This window comes from Oryza glaberrima, chromosome 7, assembly GCF_000147395.1.
Source record: "Oryza glaberrima chromosome 7, OglaRS2, whole genome shotgun sequence".
In the NCBI taxonomy this organism is placed as follows: Eukaryota; Viridiplantae; Streptophyta; class Magnoliopsida; order Poales; family Poaceae; genus Oryza; species Oryza glaberrima.
In genome coordinates this window covers 14,972,799-14,988,896 of record NC_068332.1, presented here as the reverse complement: position 1 = coordinate 14,988,896, position 16,098 = coordinate 14,972,799, and the positions used below count along the sequence as shown (strand labels likewise).

The 16,098-nt window shown below is 43.6% G+C and overlaps 1 protein-coding gene and 1 non-coding gene across 2 annotated transcripts; both read left to right on the top strand.

Annotated features, from left to right (window-relative positions):
* Positions 1–2,940: 2,940 nt before the first annotated feature.
* LOC127780145 (uncharacterized) lies at positions 2,941–4,050 on the top strand. Its single transcript, XM_052307103.1, has one exon. The coding sequence runs from the start codon at positions 3,015–3,017 to the stop codon at positions 3,588–3,590; it is 576 nt and encodes a 191-aa protein (XP_052163063.1). The 5' UTR covers positions 2,941–3,014; the 3' UTR covers positions 3,591–4,050.
* Positions 4,051–12,586: 8,536 nt separating this feature from the next.
* LOC127780984 (small nucleolar RNA R71) lies at positions 12,587–12,693 on the top strand. The gene has a single exon (XR_008018874.1). It is a non-coding gene; the product is annotated as a small nucleolar RNA R71 (small nucleolar RNA).
* Positions 12,694–16,098: the final 3,405 nt, after the last annotated feature.

The window sequence follows — 16,098 nt, the reverse complement described above, 5'->3', positions numbered from 1 at the left end:
ACGGAAAAACAAAAAAGTAGGGTAGATCTCCGGGCTTGCCACCGCCGCAAGCCTCCCGCGCCAAATCTTTAGGCTCACCACTGCTCCCTCTTCCCACCGATGCAGTGCTCGCCACCCACACTGGCCACAACGAATCGTCATCATTGTCGTCGTCATCGGCCGGGCTCGCATCGTCGCCTCTACGCTCATCTCTCGTGCCAGATCTTCGGGCACACCGCCACGTCCTCTTCCCGCACCGGCAACAGTGAATCATCGTCGTCGCTGCCGGGCTAGCATCGTCATCGTCGCACCGGTCGGGCGTCGTTGTTGCAGCCATCACGCTCATCTTTTGCTCCAGATCTCTGGGCTCGACGCTACTCCCTCCTCCCGCTAATGTGGCGCTCACTTCCCGCATCAGCCGCAACACATCTTCATCGTTGTCGCCCCCCTCTCCATGGGGTGACGCGACCGCTCACCGCACTCGCCCGGTTGCATCTAAGGGGAATATTTCCTTCCAGGCCATCATATCCCACCCCGCCCACCAACCAAACACACACAAAAAAAAGGGGGACGCCATATTCTATCCATCCAAAACCTCCCTCCCAAACATACCCAATCAAACCCTTCATCCCAAGACAGCTTTAATGGTGAGAGAAAAAGAACTGTAGTATCTCTTATCTTTGCTATGATAAGGGACGTCCTTCTCTTCCCCAATCTAAGCATCGGTCCTCGCACTTCTCCGAGTAAAAAAAAACACTCTAAAAAAATGTTCCAACGTAAAATGATACCGCCAATGAACTAGATAAAAAACCAACTTTATAAAATTATTCCTCCTTGTTTATCCAAATTGGGTACGGTATTAGTTATAAGAAAATATGGGCGTATCTATATATAAGGATATTGGGAGGAATAAGATTTCTAGATTAGAAATTGATTTATTTTATGACAAAAAGTATAAGATATGCCAGAGAATTATGCATAAATATATGCTGGAAACAGAGATAGCAATGCCAATTGCTGCGTTCCTTCAACCGCTTTAGGAACGAGAAAACTTTTTAGCACATGATTAATTAATTATTATAAACTAAAAATAGATTTATTTGATCTTTTTAAACATTATACATATTTTTTTCTCAAAAAATCTACTACTTAACAGTTTAAAAAACGTACTAACGAAAAATAGCAAAGTTTGTAGTTGTTTCAGCATTAGCAAACAGGACAAACAAGTTAAGAGATTTGTTATGTTTGAGTGTATGACGCATGAGGCTACTTTGGTGAATGGTGAAAAGACTCGAAGAAAGCTACATTTAGAACATTAACGCTTTTCGAAAGGGTGTTTTTTTTAAAAGCCATCTAGGACTGCGTGAGGCGTTTAGATTTGTAAGTTTTTGAAACAAAAAATAATTTTAAATATTTTAATAAAAATATAAAAGTAAAAATAATTCTACTGTAAATTCGGTCAAAATTCCTACGACCATCTGTTTACAAGTCGAGCAAGTTGGAGTGTGAAAGAAAAAAAACATATCACCCTTTAGAACACATATTATATATAACAATAATACACAATAGTAGTTGAAAATAATAGTATATCAAGTTACAACGGGATCACCTATACATTTGTCAATAAATTTTCTACTAAAAATTTTACAGATGTAATTATAGTACAATCGTGATGGTAATTACACTATAACTTACATGTAACTTTCAAAAATCTCTCCATAACATGCTATTTCAGTGAAAATGGAGATCGTGTAAACGAATCTGTCAGGGTTACGGATAAGGCATACCTTCTATCCTACGACTTATGGAATATACCGATAAGATATACCTTCACGTACACGGATCATCCCCATGAATATCGTATGGAATCCGCTTCAAATTATGGAAAATATCTCTACGAATCAAGCGATTTCCAAAGTCCTACTCGAAAGGGATAGAGCTTCTGTTATACCGTACCAGATCAAATATCCTCAAATCTTTCTTGGGATCAAGATGATGCACGGTATAAAAGGGACCCCCAGGGAGCGGTGAAAGGCATCCAATTCTATCGCCAACACACCTACCATAGTTTATGAAGCCGGAGTACGCGGAGCCAAGTCGCTGGGAGATCTCGTCGAATTCCTCGACTACAAACTCGTCGGTATCATCTGATTCGACTACTCTCGTTGTAATCTGTTCTCATCATCATAAATCCCATATAAACTGGATTAGAGCTATTACCTGACAAGAGGCCTGAACCAGTATATTCCTTGTCTTTTGTCTGCTTGATATCGTACTACGTAGACCCTTGTTCCAACGTACCCCACTACTCTACTCATCCGGTCCCCGGGTATCATTCGTTGACAGAATCCTCTCACTTATGTGCGTGCAGTGAGTTTTTTTTCTTCTCCACTTGCACAAATCTTGAAATAAATCTAACGGTTCAAAATTACGTGAAAGTTATATGCAAATTACATTGTAGTTAGATGCAAATTACATTGTAGTTATACTATAGTTGTATACTTTGATTACATCTGTTAAATTTTTAGAAAAAAAATCTGTCGATAAATATATAGCAAAATTGAAGAAAAGTTGGCCCATGAAATTATTTTTTTGCCTGGGGCAGGTCTCTCGGATAATAGGCTGGGATCCCGGGCTGCGGCTGAAAGGAAATTGGAATCATTTTTATTATATGTTTTTTTGTTAAAAATTTCAAAAATAAATAATAGAATGAATGTTTTTTTAAAAAAAATGTTCCTTCCGCCAATTTAGGAAACAAATAATGGAAAAAAATTACAGAAATATTCTTCTCCATCCTTACTGTAGGACGGAAGGAGAGTATAGGTCTGCAAAACTTTTATTCTATTTTTTATTTTTGTAATTTTTCAATAAAAAAGTATATAAATAAATAAAATCAACAGAAATCCCGAATTGGACTAGGGTTTACCCCTCCTACCAGACTATAAAATCCTGTTGCCCTGACCTTTCTCTCCGCCTCTACCCCAACTCGCTAAAAAAAAAAAAAAACTAGCGCCGCTGCTTACTCAGATCACAGGATGGCTGCTCACTTTGGAGGAAGGTTTCCGGTGCATGGCCAACCGGGAGAGCCAGGCCAGCCCGGAGGCCGCGGTCGCGGCGGTCGCGGCGGTCGCGGCGGCCGTGGACGCGGCGGACCAGGCGGCGCCGGAGGCTACGGCGGCGACGGGGGCTACGGCGGCGACGGGGGTTGCGGCGGCGACGGGGGCTTCGTCGGCGACGTCGGCTACGGCGGCGACGGCGGTAACGGGGGCGACGGCGCCGATGGCGGCGCATGGGGCTACGGCGGCGACGGCGGCGCCGGGGGCGACGTCGGTGACGACCGGCCTCCACGAGTACCACGCGCCGGGAATGGTGGCGACGGCGGGCGCGCCGGCCCCGGCGGGTACGGCGGACAAGGTGGCCCCGCTGGGGACGCCGGCCCCGGCGGTATCCCCGGCCGCGGCGGGAACGGCGGGTACGGCGGCCTCGGCGGTGGCCACGGCGGGGACGGCGGCTGCGGCGGGGACGGCGGCCGTGGCGGCCGTGCGGGTCGTCGCGGCCGTGGTGGCCGTGGCGGCCGGGGCGGCTGCGGTGGGGCCGTGGCCGGGGTGTGATCTTGCTTGAAAGTGTTAAACTACGGTTTTTATGATTCATCCGTGCGGAACTAGTACTAGTAGTATCTTAAGCTCATGTAGGTGCGGTCTGGTTAGTTTAAGTCCGTCGTTCAATATTTAATTTGGTCTGTTCGTTGTCCAAATTTGTTAGAGTTGTTCCTTATGCTTAGCTAGCTATCTATAATGGAACTCTAGTATTGTTCGGATTGTGGGTTATCAAAGAGTAATCGGTACTGGAATATATTATTTCCTATGGAAATCTGGTCTCGAATATATTATTTCCTTTGTTTTGTTTCTACCATCCCTCTTCCCGCGGAAGAGGATCCCTCTTTGATCTTGATGGTCCTCTTCAGTTCTCTGGCATATGTCGGAAGTATTCAGATTGATGTGTTATAACCAAGCAAACAGAAATAAAAGTATTCGGTATTGATTGATGTGGTACCAACCAAACAGAACAAAATAGTGGCTTGAAATTCTCGTTGACCGAGCGTCCTTTTCCGTTAAGGGGTACCGTTTCTGACCGTATTATTTTTGCATTTTTGGCTATTTTTAAATTTTGTTTTTTCTAATTTGTTTCTGCATCATATTAATGTTGGCATTGAGTAGTTTAAATGATAAAAATGATCAATTACCACCCACTGATCGAGCATCGTTTTCGAAGAGATGCTACCGATTCCGATTGTTTCGGACCGTTTTCACCCCCCAATACAGAACATGGATCATATCATAAATCAAAGAGGGTGGTTCCAGGTAAATAGCGTTGCTACGGGCTAAACACATCATCGTACCACATTGATAATGGGAAAAATCCGGCCTCTACAACAACCTGGTTGTATACAGCCACATATAACATCAGGTTTCATGCAGATCGTTGTTGTTTGTTAGAAGGGGCGTATGGCATTCATCGGTTCAAATGTTAAAAGTTCGATTCAATCCCCCCTGTAATGGCACAAAGCCGTTCCTTTTTTTAACAAGAATGTATTGGTATAATTCACACTGCAAAATTACAAATTCATGCAATCATCAACTAGGAAAAGTATCCATCTACTCGTGGGGCCTGCATTTTTTTTTCTTATTGCTATAGGATATATTGTAGGAGTACTAGAAAGTGCTGTAGCCGCGCGTAGTTGCACCACGCAAAATAGATTGAACACATCAGACAAAACAGACTGCGCGACACATGGCTTAAGCAAAAGATTATATTCAATAAATGTTACTAGCTGCTACTGGTAATGTTTCGCCATTTCATTTAGCATAAAATGGTTCTCCTCCATACGTATACATGATATCATACTGATCCAGGTATCATTATTCCTAATTAAAACCGCATAACACAAGTTACTACCACGATCACTAAGGCCTCGTTTGGCACGTGGGGAGGGATTTCCCAGTCCAGGATTGGGTGGATCCCCTCCACCACCCAATCCACCTCCACGTTGGGTGTTAAACCCCCATGCTATTCAGATGGGGAAAACAGGGGAAAAAGCAGGGAAAGTAGGGAAAACGCATCTCTTTGAATAAAATCTGAGCAAAAACGAGCATAGATAGCACATCTTAACTTAGGAATAGAATCAAACTACAAAATCACACAAAATAATCCGAAATTTCAAAAAGAAAAGCTGATAACTAATTTCTACAATGGCATATATAGAAGAAATCCAAAATTAAGAAAACAGTTCACTAAATAAAGAAAATGAAAATACTACCAAGTTTTTAAAACGATAATTAACACTGCTATGCATTGTATCAGTTGACAAATTCGCATGTGGTAAGTCAATTTGTGTCCTCCAAACAATATTACAAGCATTTAAATTTTAGTGTTTAGCAAAGAGCCCACTGAGAAGTTTTTCTTATACATCACCACAGTAAGGTAAAATAAAATCGGAAGCAAAGGACATCAACACCTAGAACATTGAGTACAACCACAAACTAAGTTCCCAGGTCCCAAAATCTGATTTGTCCATAAATTTAAGAAATGAAGATGGTAACTGCATGCATTGTTGTCCTATCTTTGCCACCATTCGATCTTCACCAAATAATAGTAGCTCCATGACCTGGGAGGAGAAAATGATGAGCATTGTGACCTCAAGAAAAGATTAAAATAAATGCCAAAGAACACAAAAAAAAGAGCATTGTGAGCTCAACAGGACTACAGGAGAAATGAAAAGAGGCTGATCACCTATCATCATGCTATTCATGTTGCAAGAAGCCAATGGAGACACTTTACAAACAAGTACATGGAAAGAAAGATCTTTTTGTTACTATTCAAACAAGAAAAAGAATGATTTTTTTTTCAGATATGCAAACTCAGCATATACTGACTAGAATATACTTGCTCTCCAAATGACTCTGAACAAACACATGTTATTCTCTATTACTAATGCAAACATGTCATTTTCTAGCTAAAACATTAACAAAGTTGATCGATCTAGCTAATTCATATATCCAAAATATCAATCTCCAGAAGAGATCCTGTAATTTTCAAAGTTCACAAGAACTAAATAGTACAGTTAAATTCAGTCTCTACCATGGTACTATGTTTCTGTCAGCCAGCCAGCTCCTCAACCTGAACCATAATTTCAGAATTTCAGAATTCATAATTGAGCTCAATTTCAGCAGGTCCCCAACATATACACTGCACTAATGCAGTCAGTGGGCAAGAAACACAAGCACATTCAGAGTGTATAGATGGAATTGATGTTGTATTAACACGTGTTGTATTAACAAATCCAATGGCCAAAGCAGTTCATAGACACCCAAACTACCAGAATTAAAGGAAAAAATTCAGAACAATATCAGATTCTGTGCTAACTGACTGGTAACTGACTGGAATATACTTGCTGTCCAATTTCAGCTAATGACTCTGAGCAAACACATGTTATTCTAAGCACATAAAAGTGCTGACATGTTAATGATTAGCCCTTGAACCCATTTTAATTCCAGGAACTGTTGACATGTGTGAGATGACTTCTAAGCACATAAAAGTGTGATATCAAGCAAACAAATGTTAACAAAAAAAAAGAATCTTCTAAGCACCAAACTACAAAAAATTAACAGATAACAGAAGGTTGCAGTTAATGTCAAAGGTAGTAATTGCTGTTCTGTACTTCTGTAGATTAGATTACAAAGCATAAAAAAGATAAACAGCAAAGCATATCTTTTTATCACCATAAAAAAGAATCTTCTGTGTGTTTTTTTCCTGCGCTCCATTTAAATGATCATTCATACAGTTGTTATTCATTTTTTCAATCCATAGAGTATTTTAATTATGTATTTCCTTTTGTTCCTATGTTTTAAACATCATGCATTTCGAAAAAGCCCTGAATCATGTAATCAACTAGTGAGAGAACCTGACACCTTAGCTACCAGCAACCAACAAGCTTTAACCAATTAAAACCCCACTCGCGCGCACTACACCACACTACGGCTACTATATATACTCATATCTACAGACAGCAGCACAACAGTAGCAGCATATGCATGCCCAGCTAAGATTCTATCATATGTATGTCACTGACTACTCACACTAGTGATCTATCACTAGTTCACTACTCATCAGATTCAGATATATATAATGGAGCTGATCACTATTGGCCACTCAGCTTAACCCAAACACACACTAGTGCCCTGGCGTGCAGCTCACTTTCTCATAATGCAGGATGTGATAGATCATGCCAGAACAGATGCATGTTCTTTCAGAAATCCATACCAATGGATTCACCTTCCCAACCACTAAACCAATATGTAAAATCTCCTTTGATAATGAAAAAGCAAGGTTTAGGATGGCTGCTAAATATATATACTAAATCCATACTGAGCAAAGGCGATTTTCATACGTATCCTAAACAAATTTAGCAGGTGGCACAGTTCAATATCCTGCAAAAATTATATATAGTACTACTTAGTATGTCACAAAATAAATTCATTTTTATACATAAATCTCTGGAGTATTTCAGAAAATACCCTACAAAAACAAACTACGTATATGAGTTATGACCTGTAAGCAGCACCGACTCTCTCAACGATAAACTCAACAGCATGTAACTGCAGGGATCAGTACTTGAGATTAAAAAGAAACAATGACAGAGTAGTAAAATCAGGGTACCATCCATTTAGGGCATGTTTGGAGCAGAGTATAAAACATGTGAATAAAAACACACAGAAAACAAAAGTTAGGAAATCGTTTGCATTGAAAAACAGAGCAAATTAATGTATATGAACAAAAGTAATATCCTAAATCCATACTGAGCGTATAGACCTCAAAGGAAAAGTAAAAGCTAACCGCTCACAGATTGATAATGAAAAAAAAAAGAGAGAGATCAGAACAGGATGTGATAGATAATGCCTAGAGATTTCACAAGTAAAATTAGCCCAAGATTACCTAGCCCAAGATTAACTATCCCGCAACATAATCGATCAGATCTAGCCCAAGATTTCACCTTCCCAACCACCAAACCAATCAATTCAGGAGAAGGATGGAATTTGACATACCTAGACAATGTAGTAGAAGATGACGAGGTCCTTGAGGTTCTTGACGGGGATGACGCAGTGGCCGGATGGTGGAGACCGAACGGAGAAGGCCGCACCGATGTTGAGCTCCGTCAGATCTGACGAGAGGCGGCGTCTACGGCGAGAGGAGGCGGCGTCGTTTGTGGCGAGAGGAGGAGGCCGAAGCGACGGGAGGCGCCGGCGCGAGCAGATGCGGTGTGCCGCACCAGCGCGCGATGGGACGAGCAGCGGCGGCTCGGGCGCCGCTCCAGTCGAGAAGAGGCGGCGGCGTGGTGAGTTAGGGTTTGGGGGGTATTGGGCCGGGCTATCCACCTTCCCGGGCCAAGCCGAATGTATTTTTTGACAACACAGGGATTCTTTCCCCTCGTGGTGGGCTTCCCCGAAAGGGCCGGGGAAAAGGCCGGTTTACACCCGAACCGAACGAGGCCGTAAGGTGGCTACCAGTTTATATAGTGGAGTTGTGTATAGGAGGAGGATTTTGTAATAACATGGGACTTGATTTAATTTGTCGGCTTGATGAGTTCATGGACTCGTGCATGATTAAGCATATGCACAGCAATATTAAACTTTAGAGAGAAATTTTCAAGTTTCTACGAATTGCGAGCAACGAAATTTTCCTGACGACTTGAGGATTCGTCAAGCAGAAAGTCTCCAAGTTATCTGAACATAAAACACTTAACCTGGGACTTATAGTCCGCTATCGTGTGAAAAATCCAGTGTCAGCACGCGCTATTTATATGGTGCATGAACACGCAAATCTAAACTTTTTGAAGATGGTAACTATGTCCTCTAGATGCATATTACAACTAATTAATTTGATATTTTTAGTCCGTATAAAGTTGATTCGTTTTTTAATCTTTGACAATTACTCGTATGGATCATACAGATCAAGGGCCCGTTTGGAAGTTCATCTTTCGGCCTGATATCGGTCTTAGGTTTGGGCCAGAGATATTTATTAGTGGAATAAGTTCATCTAAGGTCCCTTATTTTACACCGAATCCGATTTTCATCCTTAACCCCAAAACCAGATACAGCCAGTCTCAAACTGTCAAAACCGGTGCAAACGAAGTCCCTCGGCGGTTTTGAAGGCGGTTTTAGCTGATGTAGCACCTACGTGGATGGTTTGACTAGGTCTCCGCCCCACGTGGCGATGACGTGGTAATTATATCTTGGAAAAATAATAAAAATCATGGGCCCACATGTCAGCCAAAAAAATAATCTAAAAATGGTGGGGCCCACATGTCAGCTAAAAAATAAATATGGTGGGCCCCACATGTTATCTCACTCTCCCGGTCCCCACTCGGCTCTCCCTCTTCGTCCTCATTACGCCGCAGCATGCCGCCGACGACGACGGCGGCCGAAGCATGCCGGCGGAGCGGGAGCTGCGGCAGGCCGCGGGCGAAGGGGCCCACGAGGAGCGGAGTGGCGGCGGCGGAGGTGGCCGGAGGAGGAGGAGGTCGCCGCCGAGAGGACGGCAACGAGGTCGGCCTCTTCGCTGTGTTCGACGGCCACTCCGACACCGGCGTCGCCACCTACATCTGGCCCCACAAGTCATCTCCCTCTCCCCACATATCCTCCTGTGCGGCCGCCGTCCTCCGCCTCCGCCGGCCTTCGCCCCAGTCCACGCCGCCTCCTCTCGCCCTCCCATGGCGTCACCCTCCCCTTGTCAAATTTCACAAGTGAAACTTCAACAATTAAATGTACGAGAAATCTTGGTTTACCTGGCCCCTGTAATTCCTGTGGTTGATCTCGACGCCGGATTCGAGCAACAGATAAACAATCTGAACATGCAAGCAACAGAAAATGTGAATGCAGTTCTTTTACACATCTATACAGAAACACTGATACTTCAGCTAGTTTGGCAGACAAATGGCATCACCTCATGGTGACCCTGCGCGGCGGCGTAGTGCAGCGGCGAGTTGCGGCCGCCGAAAGTGGAGTACCACTGTACCGGGCAAGCCGCGGGTTGTACTCAAGCAGCGCGCGCGCCTCCTGCAGGTCGCCGTCCCTGGCCGCCGAGACGAGCCGCGCGCTCGCCGGAAGCCGAGCACCAAAGGAGTTGCCCACAAGGCTGAGGAACCCCATGGATGCTCAAAGCTGAGGATCTCCTCACGGCACAGCGCCCTTTCTTGCGTGCACGGGAAGGACTCGAATCGAAGACTTCACCCTGAAATTTCCCAATCCACCAGGCCGGGTTGACGAGGTTGCAGGTGCGGGACGTCGGCGCCATGATGGCCATCTGGAAGCTGATCCACCGGTTGGAGACTTGGAGTCCACCGTCGAGACGTCGGACTCGTCGCACTCCGGTATCGTGTCCGGGTGCTCAAGGCGGCTGCCGCGGGTCGGGCTCGCCGGCGCGGAGACCGCGAAGAAGGGGTGCCGGAAGGGGTCGACGTCCCAGTCCGGCTTCCTGATCTTGGGCGGCCGCCACGCCGTCGGCGACGAGAGCGGCGGCGTGACGGGCGCGCTGCTGGAGACGCGGAGCGGCAGGAGGTTAGGGAGCCCCCGGAGGAATGGGAGGAGGCAGGAGGCGCTCCACCCACGCCCTGGCACTGCCGCCGCTCCGCCCGCCCTTCCGCTCCTCGTAGGCCCCTTCGCCCGCGGCCTGCCGCAGCTGCCGCTCCGCCGGCATGCTTCGGCCGCCGTCGTCGGCGGCGGCATGCTGCGGCGTGATTAGGAAGAAGAGGGAGAGCTGAGTGGAGAGGGAGATGACATGTGGGGCCCACGTGGGCTCCACCATATTTATTTTTTTCTGACATGTGGGCCCCACCATTTTTAGATTTTTTTTGTGTGGCTGACATGTGGGCCCATGATTTTTATTATTTTTCCGAGATATAATTGCCACATCATCACCACGTCAATGCTACGTGGGGCGGAGACTTGTCAAACCATCCACGTAGGCGCCACATCAGCTAAAACCGCCTTCAAAACCGCCGAGGGACCTCGTTTGCACCGGTTTTGACAGTTTGGAGACCGGTTGTATCTGGTTTTGGGGTTGTTTGGGGTTGAAGGACGAAAATCGGATTCGATGTAAAATTAAGGGACCTCAGATGAACTTATTCCTTTATCAGTTACGCTGAACTCCAAAACATCTTTTGGCTGGGCCACTTCTTCAATTAAAGGCTCACACTCTCGGCCCTACGGCCCAAAGAAATCTCAGCAGGATCCCACCATAAGCTGATCACGTGTGATTGAGTTTGTGATCAGTAATGGATTTGAGCTATTAGTCCATGATTAATTTAGTATTAATTATTTAAATTTCAAAAATGTATTCATATAATTTTTTTAAATAACTTTCTTATAAATATTTTTTAAAAATGTATCGTTTAGAAATTTCGAAAGTGAGCACGAATATCGAGGTATCTATCCTCTCTATGTGCTGCAAATTAAAGAACGCTGCCATGCACGTCCCAAATTAACCAGAGAATGTTGTTGTGAAAAATTTACATGTACGTACTTATTGCTGATTTACAGCTGATTTTTTTGAATGCATAAGGTCAAATAGTAATTCATACATAGTATAATTGTTTGTGATCAATAGACTAATGGCGAATTGGCGATCGATCGCGAGAGCGTGGTCTGATCAGTCCATGCTTTTTTTTTCGGGTTATGCGGTTTTCAGCCTTTCTCTTTTCTTTCTTTTTTATTGAAACAGTACAGCCTTTCTCTTTTCAGAGGCTCGTGTTCCATCAAGTTTCAACTTTTAGCCGCCCGGAATCCGTGATTTGTTTTAACGGTCAAATCCTTTTACACAAGTCGAATCACATCATCTTTCTTTTTTTTCTGTAGCAGGCGATATCCCTTTTCAATAAACCAAAGATACTTTTTTTAGGAACCATAGATATATTTTGCCTTGTCTTTTCTACATTGTTTCTTTAATTCATTCCTTGTTATATGTATAAGGTTTTTATACATATAAAGTTTCTTGCCTAATGTTGGTATTTCTTAGCGACAATACTGGAAATATAATTTCCAGTAATAGCACTAGAAATAATCCTGGTATATTATGGTTACAGATGTGATCCGCAAACGCACAGATATACCATTGTAGCATTTCACCCGGGAGTATTCTAGGGTATCGTATTTATTTTATCCCAAGGAAAGATATGATAAGAGAGTACTATGCTAATAATTTTCGGATAATCCGTCCTAGAGTGACTGGTATTGCCATAGACCACACATGTCGTGTGAAAAGTCTGGGGACTTAACGGTACCCTGCTTGGTGTCCATCTCGTGGTTGTTCAGTCTCTTCATAAGGAGATCCAACTGGGCGGCTAGCATTTCCGTCCCCTTGATGGTGTGCATGCCGCGTTGATGGGTTTGGAGTCGTTCCTCGCTTCAACCCATATTTGAGACCATCTTCTCAATCGGTCGGTTGGCATCTAACTGTTCTTGAGAAGAATGTCCCTCCAGTAGCAGCATCCAGGTGATCCCAGGACGAGGAGGTTAATCCGTTGAAGAAATTATGCAGGATGAGCCACTCGGCCATCCCATGATGAGGACGGGCGGTGACGTATTCCTGCAGCCTTTCCCAATCTTCAAGAATGGTTTCATCCCTTGTCCGCTGCAAACTGGATATTTTTCCGCGAAGAGCGTTGGTCTTGCCCATCGGGAAGAATCTTGAGAGGAATGCCGTTGAGCAATTGTTTCAGGTATTCACCATTGCACGGTTGATGTAGAACCAATGTTCTGCTTTCTCGAGGAGGGAGAACGGCAACAGTTGGAGTCTGATTCTTCTGACGGTATACGTGCTACGGCTTTCCACGAATTGCTGCAATCGAGCACTTGCATCCTCCTTAGGCTTGCCACAGAACGGGCAAGCCTGCACCATCGTTAATTTAGCTGGTCTTCAAATCAAAGTTACCATCTCCCCTGCTGACTTGGGTTCCAACTGACATGTTACCAGCAGAGGGAGCAGTGAATTTGCAAAGGGTCTTTTCAACCATATCGTGCAATTCTGGTGGCGCGGATTTGGCTGGTCTGGTTGCCGATAGAGTAACCTTGAGGATGAACGACATGGGGTCGGCTTCACTTCACCAGTGACTCCAGATATGAAATTGGTCGGCAGATCAGAACCAGTCCTGTACTACCCTGTTTTCACATAAAAGAGAAAACAAACAAGGTTTGCCTATAAAAGACAATGACTATACAGAGGTAAATATAAAATTATTAGCAAATAGTAAACTCTTAATCATTTATCTTCCCCGGCAACGGCGCCAGAAATGCTTGTTGGTATTTCTTAGCGGCACTACTGGAAATATAATTCCCAGCAATAGCACTAGAAATAATCCTGGTATATTATGGTTACAGATGTGATCCGCAAGCGCACGAATATATCATTGTAGCATTTCACCCGGGAGTATTTCCAAGTTATCGTATTTATTTTATCCCAAGGGAAAATATGATAAAAGAGTACTATGCTAATAGTTTATATATTACTTATATACATCAAGGTCTATGCAGGGGTAAGTTAAGTTTATGGGTAGAGTGACACACAGCTAAGGATTTAGCTAACTCCTACATCTCCTAATTATCGCTAAGTGGTAGTAGTTTAGATAAGTTCTATTCCTGTACTTCTAGTATACCACATCTTAGTATATTCTAACTAGTATACACTATGTAGTATAACCCCTTTAACAATGCAGCATAGCTAAGCCTAAGCATAGCTATGCCCTCCCGATGCATCGCAAAGTTACCCCGGGTTGCCGAGTTTCTTACGACAACCTGTCATAACCCTCCAACCAAAGTAAGATACGGAGGTGTATCCAACTCCAGGAAATTGTATGTAGGAATATAAATTGCGGGGGAGACGCCCGTACTGAGCTGTCACCATCAGCGGCCTACAAATCACCCAGAGAATATACCCCCAAATAATGATAACCTAAACCCCATGCTTAAGTTACTACTTATTACTCTACAGCCTTGCAATCGGTGCAGAGCATCTGAGTCCCCGAGCCATAGCTCTCGGCCTAACCAGAGCAGACTTATGACCCGGTAATCAGACATTATACCAGCATCAATGCAAATCCCAGAAGGTTTAACCACACAGATTATTCTATTTATGAATAAACTAAGACTGGTACTCATACTCTATGATTGGAATAAAGTACCGAACTTGTATAAAGAAGAATATTATATTGATAAATGGAAGTCTTACAAAGAAGAAAGGAAAAGCTATAGAACCTTTACCGAACTCCCCGAAGCCTCCGCGGACTTGGAACTATTATAACTCTACTCCACTAACACTAATACTAACTTTGTAGAGAGTTTTGATCCTTGCTTGAGTGTGTGTTGAAAGTGAAGGAGGTGAGGTCCTTTTATAGCACCCAATGATGGTTGTAGAGTATGGGAATTATCGGAAATGCCCCGCAACTGCCATCAGGAGTTCATCCGGAGCGTCCATGCCAAAGGGGAGAGCCAACGGCTAAGATCAAGGTTCGGCCGAACCTAGTGGTTCGGCCGAACCCTAGACTAGCCCAACAGGCCTGGTTTTTGGCCTGCTACTTCCACCTCGGCCTCTCTTATCTCCTGGCCAAAATGCAACTGGATTAGGCTCAACAAGGAGTCGGCCGACCCCCTATGGGCACTTCTGGCCCCCAACTTCCTCCAGGAGACTTCTATGTGAGCCCCTAAATCAGTGACATACATTCTAGGCCCATTTGTGATTATTAAATTGGACTTTTGGCCTTATCATGTAATTGTAGATCACCGGCAGACTTTCGACTGATTGATTGATATATTTCCACCTCCTTCTCTTCATTTATGAGTGCTTCTCCTGCATACATGTTAGTAGCAAAGCATATAGTGGAAGTAATTATTTTATTTGGGAATTATGCATTGCAAGCATAGCTAGTCTTCATATATTAGATAATATTGACGGTCGAAACTGCTCTATAACGACCGTCAACACCTACATGAATAAATGCACAAATATTGTACTTACAAATTTATTTATATGTTCAAAGTCTCTAGGTACAAAGTTTTCTATCTAAAAAGACGCGAATATTAGGGAAGGACCTAATATCAATAATTAGAAGCGGTGAGGCTTCAAACCCAGGTCGTCTATGCCCACCACCTTGTGTAGCTAGCCGGAAGACCCCTGGGTATCTATGTATAAAGTTCTATGTATAAACTTTTCCATACAAAATCTTATGTATAATTATTTTTACCAGCCACATTAAGGTTGTGCTCGCTAGATGATTCTTAGTGTTTGCTAGATGATGTTGGGAGTTATTCTTTCATGCACGCAAAACGGAGTAACTCATTAGCGCATGGATAGTTAAGTATTAGCTCATTTTTCTAAAAAGGTAAATTAATATGATTTTTTAAAACAACTTTTCTATAGAAAACTATTTGTAAGAAACCACGGTTTAACCGTTCGGAAGGTGTGCGTAAGGAAAACAAGGAATATGAATTGGGAAGGATGGCTGCCGAACAATCCTAATTAGCTAGAAAGCCACTCTCTGAGTCATTTAACGGAAATCATATATGAGCAACACCGCGTGAGCTCTCGTGGGAAAGGAAGCGGAGGCGGATGGGGTGTGTGATATTTTTAGTCCTTTTCCAATTGCATGTTACTCACTCCGTTCCATAATATAAGGTAAGTAATGGTCGTATCGGGAAGCATGTTCTCTGGGCGTTGGCAAAGAATTAAACCCGTTGCCACCAATTACTCGACTACTCCTTTATGGGAAATAGTTTGCACCCAATTCCGAATTGAATTGAAATTAGGTTTGGAATGATTCATCGACTTAGGATTATAGATTCATAGTGGCCCTGCCTACAAGCATTTGAACAAGTTGAGCCGTTATGTTCTTGACACGGCAGTTGTTCTATTATTCTAGATAGTGTGAAATTTTAGTTAGACCCATTAATATTGATCACCTCCTTTGTAGGAGGGTGGGTTGTTTGTAATTATTGCTCCAAACTTGTTCTAAATTTCATAAACCGACCGTGGATCTTTACCACCGTTCCCTTGAGAAAAAGAAAAGGTTAATGG

Coding starts and splice junctions, on each gene's coding strand:
- LOC127780145 (XM_052307103.1), top strand. CDS start 3,015: ATGGCTGCTCACTTTGGAGGAAGGTTTCCGGTGCATGGCCAACCGGGA.